This window comes from Monodelphis domestica, chromosome 7, assembly GCF_027887165.1.
Source record: "Monodelphis domestica isolate mMonDom1 chromosome 7, mMonDom1.pri, whole genome shotgun sequence".
NCBI classification, from domain to species: domain Eukaryota; kingdom Metazoa; phylum Chordata; class Mammalia; order Didelphimorphia; family Didelphidae; genus Monodelphis; species Monodelphis domestica.
The window spans coordinates 163,431,870-163,454,358 of record NC_077233.1 but is presented as its reverse complement, the minus strand read 5'-3'; the positions used below and the strand labels follow the sequence as shown (position 1 = coordinate 163,454,358).

General features: G+C 41.3%; 1 protein-coding gene across 1 annotated transcript; it reads right to left on the bottom strand.

Annotated features, from left to right (window-relative positions):
* Positions 1 to 4,464: 4,464 nt before the first annotated feature.
* Positions 4,465 to 6,462, bottom strand: LOC107652043 (endogenous retrovirus group K member 6 Env polyprotein-like). The gene has a single exon (XM_016432632.2). The coding sequence runs from the start codon at positions 6,460 to 6,462 to the stop codon at positions 4,465 to 4,467; it is 1,998 nt and encodes a 665-aa protein (XP_016288118.2).
* Positions 6,463 to 22,489: the final 16,027 nt, after the last annotated feature.

Genomic DNA, 22,489 nt, shown 5'->3' with positions numbered 1-22,489 from the left:
GTAGCTGATGCTCCTCTCTGCAGTGTGGCATTCTCTGAGCCCCCGAGTGTTTATTCAGCTCCCCGTCTGAGGCTTTCTGGCACTATGATGGGAGTCTCTAAAGTGGCGCTCTGAGGCTATAGCTCTGTTTATTTACTCAGCTTCTGCTCTGTGTCAAGTGACTGCAGGCTCAAACAGAGCCTTCTTGCATGACAGGCAGCTTGGCATTTTCTTTTCCTTTGATTAAGTTTTAAAATTAGTCCAGTGTCAACGTGGCTGTAATACAAGATGGCACATCCAGGCTAAATATGGTCCTTGGATCATCCTAAAGCATGCTGGTTCCCTAAGCCAGCTATTTGACAAATGGGCATGGAATTCTTCCAAGAGGAACATCCTTTTCACGAGGATCCACTTAACTTGAAGCAAAGTCCGAAGCAACCAGAAAGAACTGGCCTAAAGTAGTGTCTAAAATTAGATGCATTTTAATGGATTTACCTATGACAAGGAGATCCTCCAAGTTTTTTCCTCATTAATATAGTCCACATCACTTCCGGTCAAGATGGTGGCTTAGAGAAAGCTAAAGTTCAGATCTCCGGAAACCCTTCCCTACTGAACTCAAACTATATGCTCCTAAGGCACCGAAATTCAAAACAAACAACAGCATAGAACCCAGGAATCCTCCTCCTGGACCTGGACCTGGATCAAAAGGTAAGTCCCCCCAAAAGCCAGAACCCGAGATCACTCGGACCTAAGGGGTAGGCAGAAGGAAGGTCCCAGGACCCATCCCCCCAACCCAGAGCACTGAGTCCAAGGCAGCAGAGGGAACCTCAGAGCCTCAGGGCCAGCTATCCTGAAGGCTGCTTCCTGAAAACAACCTGACCCAGTCAAGGGGGCACCCAGACAGCAGGGAAACAGAGAGAGATGGGGGGGGGGGGAGACTGTAACCCCCTGACCAGATCCTTCCATCTGAGTCTCATCGAAGGTCCCTGCCTCAGGGCATACTCAGTCCAAGGTTAATCCTATCAGGAGCCCTTGCCCCTCAGAGTGCTGGCTCTCCTGGCCCTCTAAGGCACAGAAACAAACACCCCATGAAAAGGGACAAGCCAGGCTCAGAATGTGGAAGTAAGGCAACAGAGAAGCATTGGGAGGGAACTGAGGAGGGCAGTAACACGAAAACACCAGCAATTCCTGGCTTCCCCGGGAAGACAGAACAACAACTGCTTAGAACGGACAATCTGCCTAGGACTAAAATCTCTGAACACCAGACAGAGATAAGAAAAGCTAGTCCTCCCCACTCAGATAGAGATGGCAAACTCCACAAAAGCACAAAAGCCCCAAAATTCAAAGAAAAACAAGAAGAAGGGGGCGACTTTGGACACATTTTATAGAGCAAAAATACAAAATACTGAGGAGATAGAAGAGGAAACACAAGCAAATGCTCCGAAACCTTCCAAAGGAAATGGAAACTCTCCACAAACCCATGAAGAATTAGAATCAGAAAGGATCAAAAAGATGGAAGCCCTCTGGGAGGAAAAGTGGGAAATAATGCAAAAGAAATTCACACATCTACAAAACCAGTTTGACCAAAGTGAAAAGGAAAACCAGGCTTTAAAAGTCAGAATCAGGCAACTCGAAGACAATGAGCAAGAATCAATAAAGCAAAGCCAAAAGACCAAGAAATTAGAAGAGAACATAAAATATCTCACCGACAAGGTGACAGACTTGGAAAATGGAGGAAGAAGAGATAATTTAAGAATAATTGGACTACCAGAAAATGCAGAAATAAACAGCAAACTCGACATTGTAATACAAGATATAATCAAAGAAAATTGCCCAGAGATCCTAGAACAAGAGGGCAATACAGGCATTGAAAGAGTTCACAGAACACCCTCTACACTAAATCCCCAAAAGACAACTCCCAGGAATGTAATTGCCAAATTCCAAAGCTTTCAAGCAAAAGAGAAAATCCTACAAGAAGCCAGAAAAAGACAATTTAGATATAAAGGAATGCCAATCAGGGTCGCACAAGACCTTTCAAGTTCCACTCTGAATGATCGTAAGGCATGGAACATGATTTTCAGAAATGCAAGAGAGCTGGGTCTTCAACCAAGAATCATCTATCCAGCAAAACTGACTATATACTTCCAAGGGAAAGTATGGGCATTCAACAAAATAGAAGATTTCCAACTTTTTGCAAAGAAAAGACCAAAGCTCTGTGGAAAATTCGATATCGAAAAACAAAGAGCATGGAATACCTGAAAAGGTAAATATGAAGGAAAGGGAAAAGGAGAAAAATGTTATCTTTTTCTTTTACTCAAACACTCTTCTATAAGGACTACATTTATATCAATCTATGTATACTAACATGTGGGGAAAATGTAATGTGTAAATAGGGGGAAAAGAAAGACCAAATAGAATAATCTTTCTCACACAAAGATTCACATGGGAAGGGGAGGGGAAGAAAACTCCTATAAGAAAGAGAGGAAGAGAGTTTTTACTTAAACCTTACTCTCAGGGAAATCAACTCTGAGAGGGAAGAACATCCAGATCCATTGGGATCTTGAATTCTATCTTATCTAACAAGGAAAGGGAGAAGGGAAAACCAAGGGGGGGAGGAAGGAGGGAACACAAAAAAAGGGAGGTGCAACCTCCCGGCCTGCAAGAGGCTGCAAGGGGGGAAGAATTTGAGAGGATAGAGATAGAGAAGAGATTTTTACCCGCGAAGGGCGTGAACGAGCCGACTTTAGAGATGTGAGTAACCGAGTCAGTAGACGAATATTATTTGTATGAGCCACAGCTAAGCTCCGACCACTGGGTGTGAATATTCAGGCTGAAACCACCCAATGATCCTCTTTTAACACCGTACCGGTCAGAGGATAAAGCTAGTGCAGATGGAAAGGAGACTAGGAACTACAAGAGGTAGATAATGCTAGATAGCATTATGAGAAAGAGAGGAAGTAAGGCAGGCCTGGACTAATGACCAGGCCTTAGTAAGGCAGGCCTGGTCTAAGGACCAGGCCTTATTAAGAAAGATAGAGAAGAGGGACAGGGGAGAAGTTGCTACTTGCCAGACCCGGGAATCCTGAACCAGTGGGCGGAGCTTAGAGGAGCTGGTTTATTTATAGTCATGCCAGCTCAATACATATTGAACAGTTATATGATACCTCAATACATATGGATGAGTTATCTGGGGTACCCCTATTGGATAATACAACCTATGACAAGGTGAAGGTGGGGTTTTACTCCTCAGGTGAGTGGGACACAGGAAAGCAAGGTTTCGCGCCTAAACTTCAGCCATGCTGGCAATAAAGTTCATTGCCATGCACATAATGGCCATGTGCTCACTCACATTCCTTGCTTCCCCACAACGTCTATGGGCTGGGCTGCTACATCTCCCCCTTTTTGTTTGACACACAAATGAATAGAGTGATATCAAAATGTAACTCAACACACGCTAAATATAAACACACTGGTGCACAATCATAACAATTCACAGTGAGAAAATCAAACCCGATTATAAAACTCAAATATAAAAATCAAGTGTGAACCTTTTTTCTATCTATGTGCTTAACAAAATAATTATATAAAATATAGAACGTCAAAGAGAAAAATAATTTCCATAACACTGATCCTGGTTTCATGAGGTAGAAGTTCTCCGTCTGACAAGATAGGTGCTTCAGTTAACTACGTCACTCTTCACCAGTCAGAACCATGAGAAGCTGTCAGATCTCATCATGATTAGCAAAATTGACCTCCTCTGGACCTGAAGGATAAATGCTTTCCTTCTCTTGAACTGATTCTGCATCTTTGGGATCTATTCGCTCTCACTGCCAGATGCCTGCCACCTAAGAAACTGGTTGGAAGGACGATGCCAGGACCTCCAGTGACTGAGGGCGTCAGTGCACTATGTCTCTGCATTCCCCAACCTCAAGCATCCATTTCACATGGAAAATGCATCACCGTGGCTTAGGCTGTCTGGTCCATAATGAAAGATTCATCATGATTCCCGTTGCATGCAATCAGACATCACTCTCCAGAATGGTCAACTGAAAATTAACAATTTCTGTCATGTTCTCATGCTTACTGACCGTAAGGTGACTGTAATTCTAGAAATCTTGGCACCTTCATAATTCTGGATCAGAGCATTAACAGTACCTTCTTTATGCTTAAAGTTCTGGCCTTAATAGTGCAAAAGAAAAAATCAAGGTTGATCAATCAAGAGTGACTTTAAAAAGTGTCCTCTAAAATATAAATACTGATCTTAGAGCAAAATACTGATCTCTGTAAGATTTCTTAGAAATACTGATCTCTATGAGATTCCTCTCCCTTTTCTTTTTGATTGTGTGGCGGGAGAGATTCCTTTAAAGAAAAAACATCCTCTCTGAACAATTCAGGAGGGACAGACGTGTGACATAGCAAACATGCCTTCACCTTCTCAGTATATATCAAAGATTGGAATGTAAAATATCATGATACTCTGGTCTTTCATAAAACGGTTGTGTTCAATTCAACATTTTCAGGCACCAATTGCCTAGTGTGATAAGACCGTGCCAATTCTGGCAGTATGCCTCGAATGTAGGCTCTGTTTTTACAGCTTCTGCTGCAAAGTATAATCAAACCAATAGCCAATAATATGAATAAAATGATAGTACCAATGCTGGTTAAATTAGCTCTACCAAACCAATTTTGGGGATCTAGGGAAGATAAAGTTGCTTCCCAATTTGCAGCTATATTTGCAGCTTCATTCTCATATACAATTTGGTCTAATTTGTTGATCTGCTGTTGCAACTTAATAATGTCCAAGGTGCTGTTATGACTTCCCCAAGCACCCTTGATGTGCTGAACGACCAGTTGCCATTCATATGACACATTATCATATGGCAACGGAGTAATACAATAACCCGTTTGATTGTAATGACAGGGATAAGTAATTCTTGTGTGTAAAGCTTCAACCTCTTTACCTAACCAAAACACAGCATCTTTTAAACTGTCCAGCTCATCTCTGTAAGCTAAGTCAATACTCTGCTGAGTGTGCCATAATTTGGAAGAGTTAGACACCACTTCCTGTATGAACTCATGGTTCTGGATAGAGGAAGTTAATGCCAATGTTGCCGTGGTTAGTGATGTGATCATGGCAATTACTGAGACTACGGCTCCTACAAGTGCAAAGACCATTCTCTTGGACCTATGTATAACCATGTTAAATGCCTTTTGAACAATGTGCACCGTAGGCGTAGATGCCCACGTCTCTGTCAAGTTGACAGGTACCCACATTAAAGGTGGATGATACATGATAGCAACATATGAATCTTGGTGTTTAGGACTAAGGCATTGATGTAGGCGACATTTTGTGCAGTTGATCTCATATAGACCTTGGTCATTTTTAAAAATTCGAAGGTTGTTACCTACTAGCATTACATAAGGAGCAAAAACACATGCTGTGACATTGATGTGACTGTCATACTCAAGATCAAGTCCTGAGTTCTTCACCTTGACCTTAAACTTGTATATCGGCTGCGTGGCAGCCACTATCTTCCACTGTGTGTTCTGTATTGGACCTGCTTCAATAGCAAGTCTAGAACCAGCCATGTCTACTTCTAGTAAGTCCTCAATTTTCTGAAAATTCTGACATGGCATGTGCCATTTCTCATAGTCAGTGTATTTGTCTAACCGTGTCAGTTGTTCAGAGCGACCACAACGTAACCTGGGTGCCCAATTGTAGATGTTAAAGTCTGTGGCTTCCGGCATCTTAACCTTTCTGGGAACTCGGACAGAACAATCTGTCCATGGCAACTCCTTTTGTACCGTACCTATCTGATTTGGACATAGGTACTTGTTAGCAGGGTGTTTAGGTTGGAACGTCTTACGTGCTAACTCATCTCCCATTCCTATCACGCCCATGCCAACCCCTACATAACTGTTGTCAGTGGCATTTTTGACAATCCACGCTTGATGTCTGCGTGGTACACAGAAAGAATTACCAATAAACGAATTTCTAAAAGACATACAAAATGGAGGATACACAGTAGATCCTGAATAATTGTACAGAGCCCCTTCAGACTCTAGAGGAACACGTTTGGCTAGAATAGGGTGTGGTAGCCAGTCCGTGTTGTTAACATATACCAGAGGGGGCTTGTCCATCCAAGTTAACATTCTCAAAATAGGAGGTTTGGGCACGATGGACCAGTAGACTTCAGCATGACAGATGTTCAGCAAAGTCAAAATAGTGAATGTCATCAGAGTAAATGTAATGTCAGTGTTCAGAGTGCGTGCATTCACCAGTGTTGCCTTCGATCCCGGTGCCCTGCGCTTGACCATCAGGTAGCTGACTGGAGACAGCAGCGATGCTCGTCTGCTTCTCGTCCTGGTCTCGGGCAGCCGGTGCGGTGCTAGACTGGTGAGCCTGTTCCTCTGCTCCCCTTGCATCTGGAAGCGGTCCCTTCCACGGTTTGAGGTGCTTACTGGGAGTCCAGATCTCTCCATTATCTGTGGAAACACAAGCATATCCTCAACCCATCGTTATTAGTCTGTTCGGACCTCTGTAATCTTTGTCTCCTGGCAATCTCCAAAAAACCCAGGGCTGCTGCACCGTGTCCATTGTATCATGACACTCAAAATGCGTCTGCATAGGTGTAGCCTTCAGCCCTCCTGGGATGGAGAAATGATTGAGAGTTAAAAGTACTATCCTTAACAGTTTGTTAGGGATAATAGGTTTGGGTTTAGAGATATCACCTTCATAAATTGTCAGGTACTCTCCTTTTTGTTTTTGTATCTGGTTCTTGAGAGTCCTGTTAGCTCTCTCCACTATTGCTTGACCAGTGGAGTTACCTGGAATTCCAGTTTTGTGGTTTATATTCCACAGTTTGCAAAATTCTGCAAACCTTTTGCTGGTGTATGCAGTACCATTGTCAGTTTTTATCTGACTTGGAATGCCCAAATGCGCAAATGCTTCCAGCAAGTGTGCAATGACATGAGAAACTTTTTCTCCCGTTTGTGCCGTGGCCCATATGACCCTTGAGTATGTGTCAATTATCACATGCACATACTTCCACCTTCCAAAAGGAGCATATTGAGTCACGTCCATCTGCCAAAGCTGGTTAGCTTTGAGTCCTCGTGGATTAGCTCCTGGGGGAAGAGGTGTAGAGGAGAACTGGGCACACGAGCTGCATTGCTGGATTATCTCCTGTGCCTGTCTTTTAGTAATGTCAAATTGGCATTTGAGAGATTTTGCATTTTGGTGCAATAAAGAATGTGATCTAACTGCATCTTGAAAAGCAGATGCCACTAAGGTATCCACCTTAGCGTTTCCCTCCGAGAGAGGACCAGGGAGGTTAGTATGTGAACGAATATGTGTTATAAAAAATTTGTTCTGCCTCTGCCATATCACCATCTGGGTGGTACGGAACAAGAGATATAACTCCTCATCAGGTACAGGTTTAATCTTTGCTGTTTCCAGCGAATTAACCAAATTAACCACATATAATGAATCACAGATTATATTACAAGCTTGTACTACATCCCTTAGCACACTGCGAACTGCAGCTAGTTCAGCTTTTTGTGGAGAGCCATAAGTAGTGTCTAATAACATTGTACTATCCTGGACTACAGCTCCCGCTCTCCCATGTTTTGATGCGTCCGTAAAAACGTTCACAGCATCTACAAGGGGATGCATGGATGTCATCCTTGGAAAAATAATAGGAGTCAATTTTACAAACTGCAGTATCTTATTAGCAGGAATGTGATTATCTATCTGTCCTGTATAATCTGCAAAAGCAATTTGCCATGGCAAAGACTGTGCAAATAAATTCTGAACTTGCTCTCTAGTTATAGGCACATGAATTGTACTAGGATCTATGCCAGTTAATTGTCTTGCCCTTTTTCTGATCTGAGTTATCAGCAAAATGATAAGTTCTAGATAGCTAGTGAGGGATTTAGTTTGTTGATTGGCTAAGTGAATCCATTCTATGATGTGTTGATCCTGATGTAAAGCACCTGTGGGAGTATACCTGGTCTGTAGAACAGACGCTATTAAAGGCAATGATGGATCAATTCTATACACTCTGGCTTTTGATACCGCTTCTTCCACTACCTTTAACTCCTCCTCCGCTTTGGGAGACAGTGTTCTGGGGGATGTTAAAGCAGCATCTCCCTTTAAGGTGGCATACAGGTGTTCTAACTGTCCTGTAGAGATTTTTAGAAAAGGTCTGAGCCAATTAATATCACCTAATAACTTCTGGAAATCATTCAACGTATTCAGGGAATCTCTACGAATCTCAATTTTCTGTGGACGGATCTCTTGATCATACACTAGTGTTCCTAGGTACTTGTAAGGGGGCGTGGTTTGAATCTTTTCCTTAGAGATCACCAGATTCGCCGCCGTTAAAGCTTTGGTGGCGTCTGCGAGCAATATCTCCACTTCGCCACTAGATGGCGCTGCTAACAGAATATCATCTACATATTGAATTATGTGACATTTCCCGTGTTTCTGTCTAACCTGTTCCAGTGCATTAGCTACATATTTCTGACATAAACAGCTGCTTACACGCATGCCTTGTGGAAGGCACAGCCATTCGAATCTTTTGAAAGGAGTACCATAATTTATTGAGGGTACAGAAAATGCAAATCTGTGACAATCTTGTGGGGACAGGCGAATATTGAAAAAACAATCCTTCAAATCTATAACTATCAGCTTCCAGTTTATGGGAATCGGACCCGGGGAAGGTAATCCCGGTTGCCTTGTCCCCATGTCCATTAGCTGTTCATTGATCTTCCTAAGATCATGGACTAGCCTCCACTTCCCTGCCTTCTTTGGCACCAGAAAAATCGGGGTGTTCCAGGGACTGTTTGATTCTCGTATGTGACCTAATCTCAATTGTTCTTGTATTATGGCCTCTAAATGTACTAATTTCTCCTTAGATATAGGCCATTGGTTAATCCAAATGGGTTTGGAACTTAACCATGTGATAGGGTCAGCAAATAGTGGGGCGACGCTAGCCGCACCCACAAATTCCGTGTGCAGTCTGTCCGATGTAGTCAATGTTATGTTCATTGCGGACATCACCTCTCTGCCCCACAGAGATTGGGCAATATCTAGTACATAAGGTTTAAATGTACCTCTATGTCCTTCACTATCAGACCACGATAAAGAATTCGCTGATTGGAGAATGTGCTCAGGAGTGCCTATGCCTACTAACTTCTGGTGAGGTTCAATGACTTCCCATGACTCTGGCCAATCCGTAGCAGAGATCACCGAGATGTCTGCTCCAGAATCCAGGATGCCTGATATAACCCTGTCTTCTACAAACAAAGACATTACCATCCTATCCTGAGTCACTTTTTGAGACCAAAACAATCCATGGGCTGTGGAGTCAAGGCTGCTTTTTTGAAGCTTGCTCTTTAGAGAGAAATCAGCCTCAGGGAATATGGTCAGATAGGCTAAATTATTGTCCTTTGAAATGCAAAATGCTGGCTTTGCAGCAGCCAGGATGTGGAGCCCATTGGTCTCCTTATCCTGAAACAATGTGGGAAAGATTTCTAAACCCTTTGCAATGAGGTCAGGGTCGCCTAGTATTAACCCTTTAGCACCTTGAGGTACTGGGAAACGAAAGCTGGCTGGAATCCAAGTAGGTTCTGAGTTCTCTTTCAATACTATGCTTTCGGTTGCTATAATAGGGAAACGAAAAGAATACCTCATGGTCCTGCCCTGATTTGCTCCTGGGCTCAAGGCTGGCCCGAAGTCTAGTTTAACTGGGTGTTAGACCCTGTGTTGGGAAGACTTCGCTTATTGCTAGCTCTGCACGTGGAAGCCCAGTGCCTGCCCTTTCTGCATTTGGGGCAGATACCTGGAGTCTTTCCTGGTCTTCTATTTGGACATGCTCTACGATAGTGACCTTTCCTGCCGCATGCATGGCAATGCCCTGTGAGCATTCCCTGCTGCTCACTCACTGTTAAAACAGTTCGTGTCTCACCCATGCCTATGTCTTGGCAGGCTCTTAAAAAATCTGTCAGGGTCCCTGTAGCTTTAATGGGAGCTAAAGCTGTCCTGGCCTGTTCATTAGCATTTAAAAAAGCAAGGTCCCGAATGAGCACCTTGGCTGCATCTTCGTGGGGGATATGTCTGCGGACTTCTGTACTGAGCCTATCCACAAAGTCAGCAAAAGATTCGTTCTGCTTTTGGATAATCTCTGTATACAAGCGCTCTGAATCCTTCCCGGGTAGGGCTCTCCATGCCTTAGTGGCCGCGCTGGCTATCTGGTTAAAAATCTGCTCTGTGGCTGCGATTTGCCTAGCAATTGGTTCGAATTCTCCTTGCCCTACCAATTGTTCAAAGGGCACGTTGATTCCTGCCTGCCTGTTCTCGGAGGCCTGCAGGGAACATAGATCATGGAATTTCAGTTTCCAGGTCAGATAGTCACCTCCGCTGAGGGCGGACTCGGCTGCCAGGTACCAGTCAGCCGGTGTGAGTGTCTGTTGAGCCAGGTTACTGAGGAGCGCTAGTGTGAATGGCGCGATTGCCCCGTTTTTCACTACGCTGCTTCTGAGCATTTTCAAGACCTTACAGTCTATGGGCTTATGCTGGGCAATGCGTCTGTTGGCATCCTCAGGGTCCTCTATATACCTGACTGGGAAAGCAGAAATGCCTTCCTTGTCTTTTTGAGCAGGCGAGATCGGCTCATTCCTGGGTGAATAAGGCTTAGAAACTTCAGGTGAGCAAGGTGGGGGTGGGGAGGCCACGAGGGAGACTCGTGAAGCCAACCCGTAGTCTGGTGGAGGAGTGGGAGGGGGAGGGGTCAGAGTGTCTAAGGAAGGATACAGCTTTGGAGTTGCAAATGACTCTTTTGTTTTACTCCTCTTCCAGCTATAGCCTGGGGCCTCTGGCGGATCCCTAGACCACTCTGAACACTCTCCTTCCCTTCCCCCATCAGTCTCCTCAGGAGCAGTGCCTTTGAAATCCTGCTTTTTTAATTCCTGAGTCTGTGGAAATTCCTTCTCCCCTGCAGTATAGGTACTAGTAGCTAAATCCTCTAGAATGGTTCTGATAATTGACCAGGTGTTAAATACCGTCTTCCTGACTCTGTTACCTTCCTTTTGATAGTCCTTTAAAGACTGTCCGATTAGGTCCCATTGCGCAACTTCTAGCGTCCCCTTGGCTGGGAAGGCTGGGAAAGCCTTTTGAATCACCTGTAGCAAGGCTTTGATCCGCGCTTTGGAGACCTTCCTACCTCCCTGTTCCACTAACGACATGAGGAGTCGTATATAGCCTGCGTGGGAGGAAATATTCAAACCCATCTCTGAGACCAACTCACCTTCCTTTTTCCAGACCTGAAGGGAATCGTCTTTTGGCTTCGTTCACGCGAGCCTGAAGAATTCCTTCACGTGTTGGGGCGCGCCCTCCCAAACCGCTGTGAGAAATAAAGGTAGAATGCCACGAGAGTGCTAGGAGTGGGCCTTAAGCACGTCTGGGCGCCAGAATGCAACCTCCCGGCCTGCAAGAGGCTGCAAGGGGGGAAGAATTTGAGAGGATAGAGATAGAGAAGAGATTTTTACCCGCGAAGGGCGTGAACGAGCCGACTTTAGAGATGTGAGTAACCGAGTCAGTAGACGAATATTATTTGTATGAGCCACAGCTAAGCTCCGACCACTGGGTGTGAATATTCAGGCTGAAACCACCCAATGATCCTCTTTTAACACCGTACCGGTCAGAGGATAAAGCTAGTGCAGATGGAAAGGAGACTAGGAACTACAAGAGGTAGATAATGCTAGATAGCATTATGAGAAAGAGAGGAAGTAAGGCAGGCCTGGACTAATGACCAGGCCTTAGTAAGGCAGGCCTGGTCTAAGGACCAGGCCTTATTAAGAAAGATAGAGAAGAGGGACAGGGGAGAAGTTGCTACTTGCCAGACCCGGGAATCCTGAACCAGTGGGCGGAGCTTAGAGGAGCTGGTTTATTTATAGTCATGCCAGCTCAATACATATTGAACAGTTATATGATACCTCAATACATATGGATGAGTTATCTGGGGTACCCCTATTGGATAATACAACCTATGACAAGGTGAAGGTGGGGTTTTACTCCTCAGGTGAGTGGGACACAGGAAAGCAAGGTTTCGCGCCTAAACTTCAGCCATGCTGGCAATAAAGTTCATTGCCATGCACATAATGGCCATGTGCTCACTCACATTCCTTGCTTCCCCACAACGTCTATGGGCTGGGCTGCTACAGGAGGAAAGAAGAGGGGGGAGGGGAAGGGAACAAAAAGGGAGGGGCTAGAAAGGAAAACATATCAAGGGAGGGGACAAGGGGGACTGATTTAAAGTAAATCACTGGACTAAAAGGTAGATCTGAAGAAGAAAGGTTAGAATTAGGGAAGGATATCAAAATGCCAGGGAGTCCACAAGTGACAATCATAACTTTGAACGTGAATGGGATGAACTCAGCCATAAAACATAGACGAATAGCAGAATGGATTAGAATCCAAAACCCTACCATATGTTGTCTTCAAGAAACACACATGAGGCGGGTTGACACCCACAAGGTCAGAATTAAAGGATGGAGTAAGACCTTCTGGGCCTCAACTGACAGAAAGAAGGCAGGAATGGTAATCATGATATCTGATAAAGCCAAAGCAAAAATAGACCTGATCAAAAGGGATAGGGAAGGTAATTATATTTTGTTAAAAGGGACTTTAGACAATGAGGAAATATCATTAATCAACATGTATGCACCAAATAATATAGCACCCAAATTTCTAATGGAGAAACTAGGAGAATTGAAGGAAGAAATAGACAGTAAAACCATATTAGTGGGAGATTTGAACCAACAACTCTCATATTTAGATAAATCAAATAAAAAAATAAATAAGAAAGAGGTAAAATAAGTGAATGAAATCTTAGAAAAATTAGAGTTAATAGACATATGGAGAAAAATAAATAGGAACAAAAAGGAATACACCTTCTTCTCAGCATCACATGACACATTCACAAAGATTGGCCATACATTAGGTCACCGAAACATGGCACACAAATGCAGAAAAGCAGAAATAATAAATGTAGCCTTTTCAGATCACAAGGCAATAAAAATAATGATCAGTAATGGTACATGGAAAACCAAATCAAAAACTAATTGGAAATTAAACAATATGATACTCCAAAATCATTTAGTTAGAGAAGAAATCATAGAAACAATTAATAATTTCACCAAGGAAAATGACAATGGTGAGACATCCTTTCAAACCTTTTGGGATGCAGCCAAAATGGTAATCAGAGGTAAATTCATATCCCTGAGTGCATATATTAACAAACTAGGGAGAGCAGAGATCAATCAATTGGAAATGCAAATGAAAAAACTCAAAAGCGATCAAATTAAAAACCCCCAGCAGAAAACCAAACTAGAAATTCTAAAAATTAAGGGAGAAATTAATAAAATCAAAAGTGATAGAACTATTGATTTAGTAAATAAGACAAGAAGCTGGTACTTTGAAAAAACAAACAAAATAGACAAGGTACTGGTCAATCTAATTAAAAAAAGGAAAGAAGAAAAGCAAATTAACAGCATCAAAGACGAAAAGGGGGACATCACCTCCAATGAAGAGGAAATTAAGGCAATCATTAGAAATTACTTTGCCCAATTATATGCAATAAATACACCAATTTAGGTGATATGGATGAATATATACAAAAATTCAAACTACCTAGACTAACAGAAGAAGAAATAGAATTCTTAAATAATCCCATATCAGAAAATGAAATCCAACAAGCCATCAAAGAACTTCATAAGAAAAAATCCTCAGGGCCTGATGGATTCATCAGTGAATTCTATCAAACATTCAGAGAACAGTTAACCCCAATACTATACAAACTATTTGACATAATAAGCAAAGAGGGAGTTCTACCAAACTCCTTTTACAACACAAACATGGTACTGATTCCAAAACCAGGCAGGTCAAAAACAGAGAAAGAAAACTATAGACCAATCTCCCTAATGAATATAGATGCAAAAATCTTAAATAGGATACTAGCAAAAAGACTCCAGCAAGTGATCAGAAGGGTCATCCACCAAGATCAAGTAGGATTTATATCAGGGATGCAGGGCTGGTTCAATATTAGGAAAACCATCCACATAATTGACCATATCAACAAGCAAACCAACAAGAACCACATGATTATCTCAATAGACGCAGAAAAAGCCTTTGATAAAATACAACATCCATTCCTATTAAAAACACTAGAAAGCATAGGAATAGAAGGGTCATTCCTAAAAATAATAAACAGTATATATCTAAAACCATCAGCTAATATCATCTGCAATGGGGATAAACTAGATGCATTCCCAATAAGATCTGGAGTGAAACAAGGATGCCCATTATCACCTCTATTATTTGATTTTGTACTAGAAACACTAGCAGTAGCAATTAGAGAAGAAAAAGAAATTGAAGGCATCAAAATAGGCAAGGAGGAGACCAAGTTATCACTCTTTGCAGATGACATGATGGTCTACTTAAAGAATCCTAGAGATTCAGCCAAAAAGCTAATTGAAATAATCAACACCTTTAGCAAAGTTGCAGGATACAAAATAAACCCACATAAGTCATCAGCATTTCTATATAATTCCAACACAGCTCAGCAGCAAAAACTAGAAAGAGAAATCCCATTCAAAATCACCTTAGGCAAAATAAAATACCTAGGAATCTATCTCCCAAGACAAACACAGGAACTATATGAACACAACTACAAAACACTCTCCACACAACTAAAACTAGACTTGAGCAATTGGAAAAACATTAACTGCTCATGGATAAGACGGGCCAATATAATAAAAATGACCATCCTACCCAAACTTATTTATCTATTTAGTGCCATACTCATTGAACTCCCAAAAATTTTCTTTACTGATTTAGAAAAAAACTTAACAAAGTTCATTTGGAATAACAAAAGATCAAGGATATCCAGGGAAATAATGAAAAACAAAAAACACAAATGATGGGGGCCTTGCAGTCTCAGACCTTAAACTATATTACAAAGCTGCAGTCATCAAAACAATTTGGTACTAGATAAGAGACAGAAAGGAAGATCAGTGGAATAGACTGGGGGCAAGCAACCTCAGCAAGACAGTATACGATAAACCCAAAGATCCCAGCTTTGGGGACAAAAATCCACTATTCGATAAAAACTACTGGGAAAATTGGAAGACAATGTGGGAGAGATGAGGAATTGATCAACACCTCAAACCCTACACCAAGATAAATTCAAAATGGGTGAATGACTTAAACATAAAGAAGGAAACCATAAGTAAATTGGTTAAACACAGAATAGTATACATGTCAGACCTTTGGGAGGCGAAAGACTTTAAAACCAAGCAAGACATAGAAAGAGTCACAAAATGTAAAATAAATAATTTTGACTACATCAAATTAAAAAGCTTTTGTACAAACAAAACCAATGTAACTAAAATCAGAAGGGAAACAACAAATTGGGAAAAAATATTCATAGAAACCTCTGACAAAGGTTTAATTACTCAAATTTATAAAGAGCTAAATCTATTGTACAAAAATCCAAGCCATTCTCCAATTGATAAATGGGCAAGGGACATGGATAGGCAGTTCTCAGATAAAGAAATCAAAACTATTAATAAGCACATGAAGAAGTGTTCTAAATCTCTTATAATCAGAGAGATGCAAATCAAAACTCTGAGGTATCACCTCACACCTAGCAGATTGGCTAACATGATAGCAAAGGAAAGTAATGAATGCTGGAGGGGATGTGGCAAAGTAGGGACATTAATTCATTGCTGGTGGAGTTGTGAACTGATCCAACCATTCTGGAGGGCAATTTGGAACTATACCCAAAGGGCGATAAAAGAATGTCTACCCTTTGATCCAGCTATAGCACTGCTGGGTCTGTACCCCAAAGAGATAATGGAGAAAAAGACATGTACAGGAATATTCATAGCTGCACTCTTTGTGGTGGCCAAAAATTGGAAAACGAGGGATGCCCATCAATTGGGGAACGGCTGAGCAAATTGTGGTATATGTTGGTGATGGAATACTATTGTGCTAAAAGGAATAATAAAGTGGAGGAATTCCATGGAGACTGGAACGACCTCCAGGAAGTGATGCAGAGCGAGAGGAGCAGAACCAGGAGAACATTGTACACAGAGACTAATACACTGTGGTATAATCGAACATAATGGACTTCTCCATTAGTAGCGGTGTAATGTCCCTGAACAATCTGCAGGGATCTAGGAGAAAAAACACTATCCACAAGCAGAGGATAAACTGTGGGAGAAGAAACACTGAGGAAAAGCAACTGCCTGACTACAGCGGTTGAGGGAACATGACAGAGAAGAGAATCTAAATGAACACTCTAATGCAAATATTAACAACATGGCAATGGGTTCGAATCAAGAACACATGTGATACCCAGTGGAATCACGCGTCGGCTATGGGGGGGGGTGGAAAAAATGATCTTTGTCTTTAATGAATAATGCTTGGAAATGATCAAATAAAATATTATAAAATTAAAAATATATATATAGTCCACATGCCCAAGTCTTCTTCTGGAAAACAATGAAATTAGACATAACAATGACATTGTAGGTAAGGGGGAAAAAAGACTTCAAACCCCTTTCCAGATTCCTTTGAAAGACAGTGGCTTCTAGATTATATTATCCCAGTCTGGCTTTCGTCTTAATATATAATCAGAACTCCTCCTGCCTTTGTCCTAGTTATCACTCCTGTCTTGGTCCAAATTGCAGCCTCTGCCTAGCAAAAGCTGAAAGGGAAAGAGTTTTCTAAGCTAAAACATTTCATGAATTCTCTATATGCAAGGAAGGTCTAACCAAGTCACCAAGCAAGCTTCAAAAGACAAAACAGTTCTTCTTCCATTGGAACGCATCTCTCCTTTCTTAGATATTGTTGTGTAATCTCCAGTTGGGATATGAAGTGGAGAGAAGTTGCTGAGTGAAGATCAGAAAGGAAATAGTCCATCTGTTGCTCTATTGTTCAATCTGAATTCAATTCCATAAACATTTGTTAACTAGCTATAATGTGACAGGCACTGTGCTAGGCACTAGGGATACCAAAAGCAGGACAAAGGAAAACCCCTGTTCTCAAAAAGATTACTGTCAACTGGGAGGAAAAGCATGAAAACAGATAACTATATTCAAAAATAAATACATGTTGCTACTTTATGGCTGAGTTATTTGTTTCCATTTGAATATCTTTAAATATTTGCTGCCCCCATCAAGCCACTTCCATGATTCATTATCAAAACTCTCCCAGAGGCAGCTCCCCAGACTCCTCCACATGGGGAATTTGCATCAGCCACGCATGCTTGTATACTCTGTGCATATACCAGACCCCCGTTATAATATATGTCGATGTTTTTCCCTATTAAAGATTTTATTTTGATTTTATATCCCCAATACTTAGTGAAACACCTGGCTCATACTAGGTAGTATCTGACTACTTGAGAATTAATTTTTACTATAATGTTAAGGGAGGAAGCTGTGCTTTCACCAATAGAGAGGAAATGTTCTAACAAACTTAACTCTGCTGAAAATCATTAGTTTGGAGGGTATCTATAAATGGTTGTGAGGCTTTATAAGAATCTTATAGAAATTAATTTTTGAAATACAAAAGAATGGTGTTTGCATTAGTTCCTACCCTAGAGTTCCTTATCTTCACAACCAAATATAAATGTTTGCATGCATGTGCACACATGTACACACACACATATACACATACACACACACACTGTGGAAGAGAAATGAAGAGAGAGAGGATTTGCAGGACAATCCAGGCTTGCAAACAGAGCTGGGGACCTGATCTACAAAATCAAGGTGAAGATTCCAAACGGAATGGTTCCTAGGAGGAGGCAGTTGAAGCTGGCCAGGGAGAGAAACCAGGACTCTGATTCTGTCTCTCTCTCTCTCTGGGGGGACTGACCAAGAAAGAAGACTTTGGCTCTGGGTTTTTCTGACCAAGGGAAGCAAGCCTGGCTGTAGGGGGAAGAAGCTGAACTGATCTTATTAGCTTCCATCCCAGACTGAAGGACCCTTGAGGGGGGGCTTCTGAAATTAGGCTGAGACCTTAGTGCCTTTGTAAAATAAAAAAAGAAAAGAAGACTTAACAGCTATCCTTCATCTCTCTGACTGTCCCCCTGTCATGGTTGTGACTTCTCAAACCCTCATAATCTTCATTTTAGATTAGGGAAACCCTCATCCCTCTCACCTCAGTTTCCTTCTCCTGTTATCCCAATAAACCCCTTACCTGAGAAAAGAAAGGAAGAAGTTTTTTTCCTCATAAATATCATAGTCCACTCAGGGGGGAGGGGGGGAAGTCACAAGCTTCAGAAGAAACTGGGAGTGAGAGGGTGGAAGAAGGGAGGGAGTGAAGGGAGAAGGAGGTTAGGAAATATATTGATCTATTAGCCATGAGTAGAGATCAGTAGTTAAACCCCAGAGCATTCCCCTGTAACAGCATCTCTCTACCTCTAGCAGCATTTCTTATCTACCTCCATTTTAACTAGGCAGCCTTCAATTGTCCTCATACTAGCAGCTCTCCAATAAGCCAGAGTATCCAGTTACCACAACCAGTAATAGTGTCACACAGATTATCCATTTATTACAAGACACACATGCTTTAGTATAGACTATATAGATTTACTCCCAAAGAAACTTTCTGAGGCAACAAAATGGAGTTAGGAAAGCACTGATGAGAGGAGGAGCAGTAAGAAAAAGGAGTCAGAAGACATGCACTTTAGCCATATCTCTGCCACTTATTAGCTGCATTACCTTGAACAAGTCACTTAACTTTTGATGGGCTGAGAATTTTTTTTTTTTATGGCATGAAAGGGTTGGACTAGATAATTTAAATCAGCCTTTCAAAGAGACTCCCCCAAATAAATAGTCCACAGTGTTTTCACCAGTTTTCCCCCTATTTACCTAAACTTTGCAAATTTGGTTCCCTTCTTTTACTAGTCTAAATAAAACATAGTCTTTTGTTGATGAAACATGAGGTACTGTGGGAAAAGTGCTGAATTTGGATTCAGAGGACCTGGGTTAAAATTTTGGAATTGCTATTTACTAGGTATTTAGGCAAATAGCTTCATTTTTTCTGAGTCTCACACTCCTCATTTATAAAATGAGTGGATTAGTCTCAGTAACCTTTAAGGTGCCCTTCCCAATTTAAATCTATGAGTCTATGATCTCTAAGGTCTATTGTAGCTATAACCAGTCTCTTTTATATCTACTGGGGACCACAAGAAAATGCCAGCAATCCACCACATATATACCTCTAATCAATCACACCTTGGTGAGCTGAGGGCACAACATCTGTCATTGATATTATACCATCCACTCCACACACAAATAGAGATGAAGTCAATAAGATCTCTGTGCATGAAGTATGCATATTTGGGAGTAGGAAAGAAAAAAGAGAAATGTTGAGAGGGGAAAGAGAGAAGCAAAGTAATATTTATTAAGTACAATGAGCCAAAAACACTATCCTAAGAATGAGGATCTTTTCTCAGCCTTTTGGCTAAGATCAAGTTTTATGCTAAGAATAAGGAGAAGGAATAGGAAGAAAAAGGCATGAAGAGAAATAGGAGGAAAAATGAAAGAAGGAAAAAGAATAGAGAATGGAATCAAAAAAGAGGAAGAAAATGAAAGGAAAAGAAGAAAAGGAAGAATAATAAGAAAGCAGTTGAGGAAGAGGAATGAGAAAAAGAAGCTAGAAGACTTATCTGAGGTTAATAAATTTGAGGTGTTCTCAATGTCAAAAAAAAAGAAAAAGAGAAATAAAAGAGGTAGAAAAAGAAAAACAAGAAGGAAAAGGAAACCACAAAGAGCAGGAAAAAAAGGAAAGGAAAAGGAGAAATTAGAGAAAAAGAGGGAAAAGGAACAAACTGAAACAGGAAAAAGTAGAAGGGAAACATTGGTTTGTAACTAGAAAGTGCCACTACCAGATTCATTCTGATATCCTATGTGGAAAATTAGAGTTTTGTGGAGCCAGATTTTCCATGGAGGAAAACAATCATTTTGTTTATACTTATGGAGATAGACATAAATAGCTGATTTTAAAACCAGTGGAGAACTGTCGGAAATTATTGTTGCTTTGGGTGCCTCTCCTGCTGCGGTTTTCCTACTCCTGCTTTCCTTAGTTCTTAATGCAACCACGATGCAACTAGCAATTTGAAATTTACACACCTTAGCTGATCGGTTGCCCCCATCTGTACCATATCCATAATCTCCCAAGGTAGACCTGTCATTACTCACAGCATAATCACTAGCACAGCGGGTGCAGTTAGGTGGAGAGCTCTAGGTACATATTACTAAGAAGCCTGATGAGCAAGACATGCTGCTATCTGGTAAGAAATGCTACCCCCAGGAAATTTAAAATAGCACATTGCGATGTGCATGGCATACATCTGCTACACCCATGCTGGTGCTTGATTGGACGATCATCGTTAATACAGCCTGCTGTCTCTCTTCTACATCCCTTCACCTCTCCCTTCTGCCCCAACCCATGGAAGGCACTGGACAGGATACAAAACGCTATCTTTAGAACACCAAAACTTCCCATTCAAACCTTATACAAATGAGTTGGCTGCCTCTTTTCCCAAATTATATTTGCTATTAAAAGAAAAAAATGTGGCATGCTCCATAGGAGGTTATTTGAAAAGTTGAGCCTACAGACCAAATCTGAATAGGGACTGGACCTTTGATTTCATTAGTACAGGCAATTCCAATTATTAAATTCCCAACTCTTTTTCTGTAACTTAGAAAGCATTGAAAGGTATGTGACTTACTCAGAGTCAAATAAGTCATGAAATCAGAAGAAACAGAATTCAAAGTTTTCAGGCTCCAAATCCAGCTCTCTATCCATTATGCCACATTCAATATTGAGACACTTCTCTCCAAGTTAAAGTGCACATCCTTCTTTCCCTTTTGTTTACAATCCATAAAACTAGAGAAGCATAAAATAGCATGTGCTATTAGTCACCATCTTTTGCTATTAGTTCATTTTCCCTAACTATTTTGGAGAATGCATGTTATAGGGAGATCATTCAGAGTCTTTTAAGTACTCCTTGTATTCAAACAAAATGTGCCAATATTTTTAAGAGAAGAAAATTAATTCCATTCTTAACTTAAGAATAGCATCAACATACCTTAAGAATAGCAGCAATGAAAATAAACAAAAATAAAAGTTGGGAGTCTATCCCATCTCTAAATAGGAGGGGCAAGTCTTTATCTCAATGCCCTAATTAATTTCAGAATGCATATTTGGAGGAGGAAAATATGCCCTATGTTCATAGATATATGGATTATAGATTTCTATATTACTTTGACATGTTCAGAAAATAAAATATATGTTCATATATCTCCTGAAGTTTCTTTTTCACTGAATGAAAAATTGAACTCTTAAGTACCAAGGTTGTTACTATCAGCAAGATTATGATATTCCATACCTAGAAAATAGCAAGGAATAAAGGATATTGTGAATTCAAATCCCATCTCTGATGCATATCGGTTATGTGACTCTGGACGAGAAACTTGACTTAGTATTCAAGGTATCTCTCTAAGACTATAAATCACAGGAGGTTTCAGACTACATTGGTAGAGAATGTTTCCTTATCAATATATGTTCCCTATATGTGGTAGAGACTTGAAGAGAGAGGTTTTTCAGGACAAGCCAAGATGCAAGAAACAAGCCGGGGACCTGACCTGCCTGCCTGTCAATCAAGGAGAAGGTTCCAAATGGAATGTTCCCAGGAGAGACAGTTGGAGGTCTGGCCACAGAGAGGAGAAGAAGCAGGATCTTGAACTTTTGGTTCTGACTCTGGTTTTGAGAGTTGAAGCTGACCAGGGGAGAAACTGAAACTTTGGTTTTGTTTCTCTCTGAGAGTTGAGCCTGACTGAAGAGGAAGACACTGAGAACTGATCCCGGTTAGCTTCTGTCCATGGGTGAAGGAACTTTGTAGGGATGGCTTGGCTTTGGGGCTTTCTGATTAAGGGGAAACCTCTGCTGTCTCTGAGATTTGACTGACCAAGAGCTGGAGGAAAGCCAAGCTGAAGAAGAGACTTTTCTTGGTGGCTTTGTGAAGAAAGACGATTTTACACAGTTGTCCTCCATCCATCTCTCTAACTGTCTCTCTGTCACAGTTTGTGACAAGACTGATTATTTCCATAACCCTCCTAAATTCTCCTTGTAGTTTAGGGAAACCCTCAATCTCTTCCCTCAGTTTCCCATCCTCTTGTTATTCCAATAAACCCCTTACCTGAGAAAAGAAAGGAAGAAGTCTTTCCTAATAAACATAATACTCCACTCAGGGGGGAGGATTGAAGCCCAAGGCTTCAAGAAGAAACTGGGAGGGAGAGGGTTGGAGAAGGGAGAGAGTGAAGGGAGGAGGAGGTTAGGAAATATATTGATCCACTAGTCATCGGTAGGGATCAGTAGACAAATCCCAGAGCATTCCCCTGTAGCAGTATCCCCTGTGGCTCCATCTCTCTC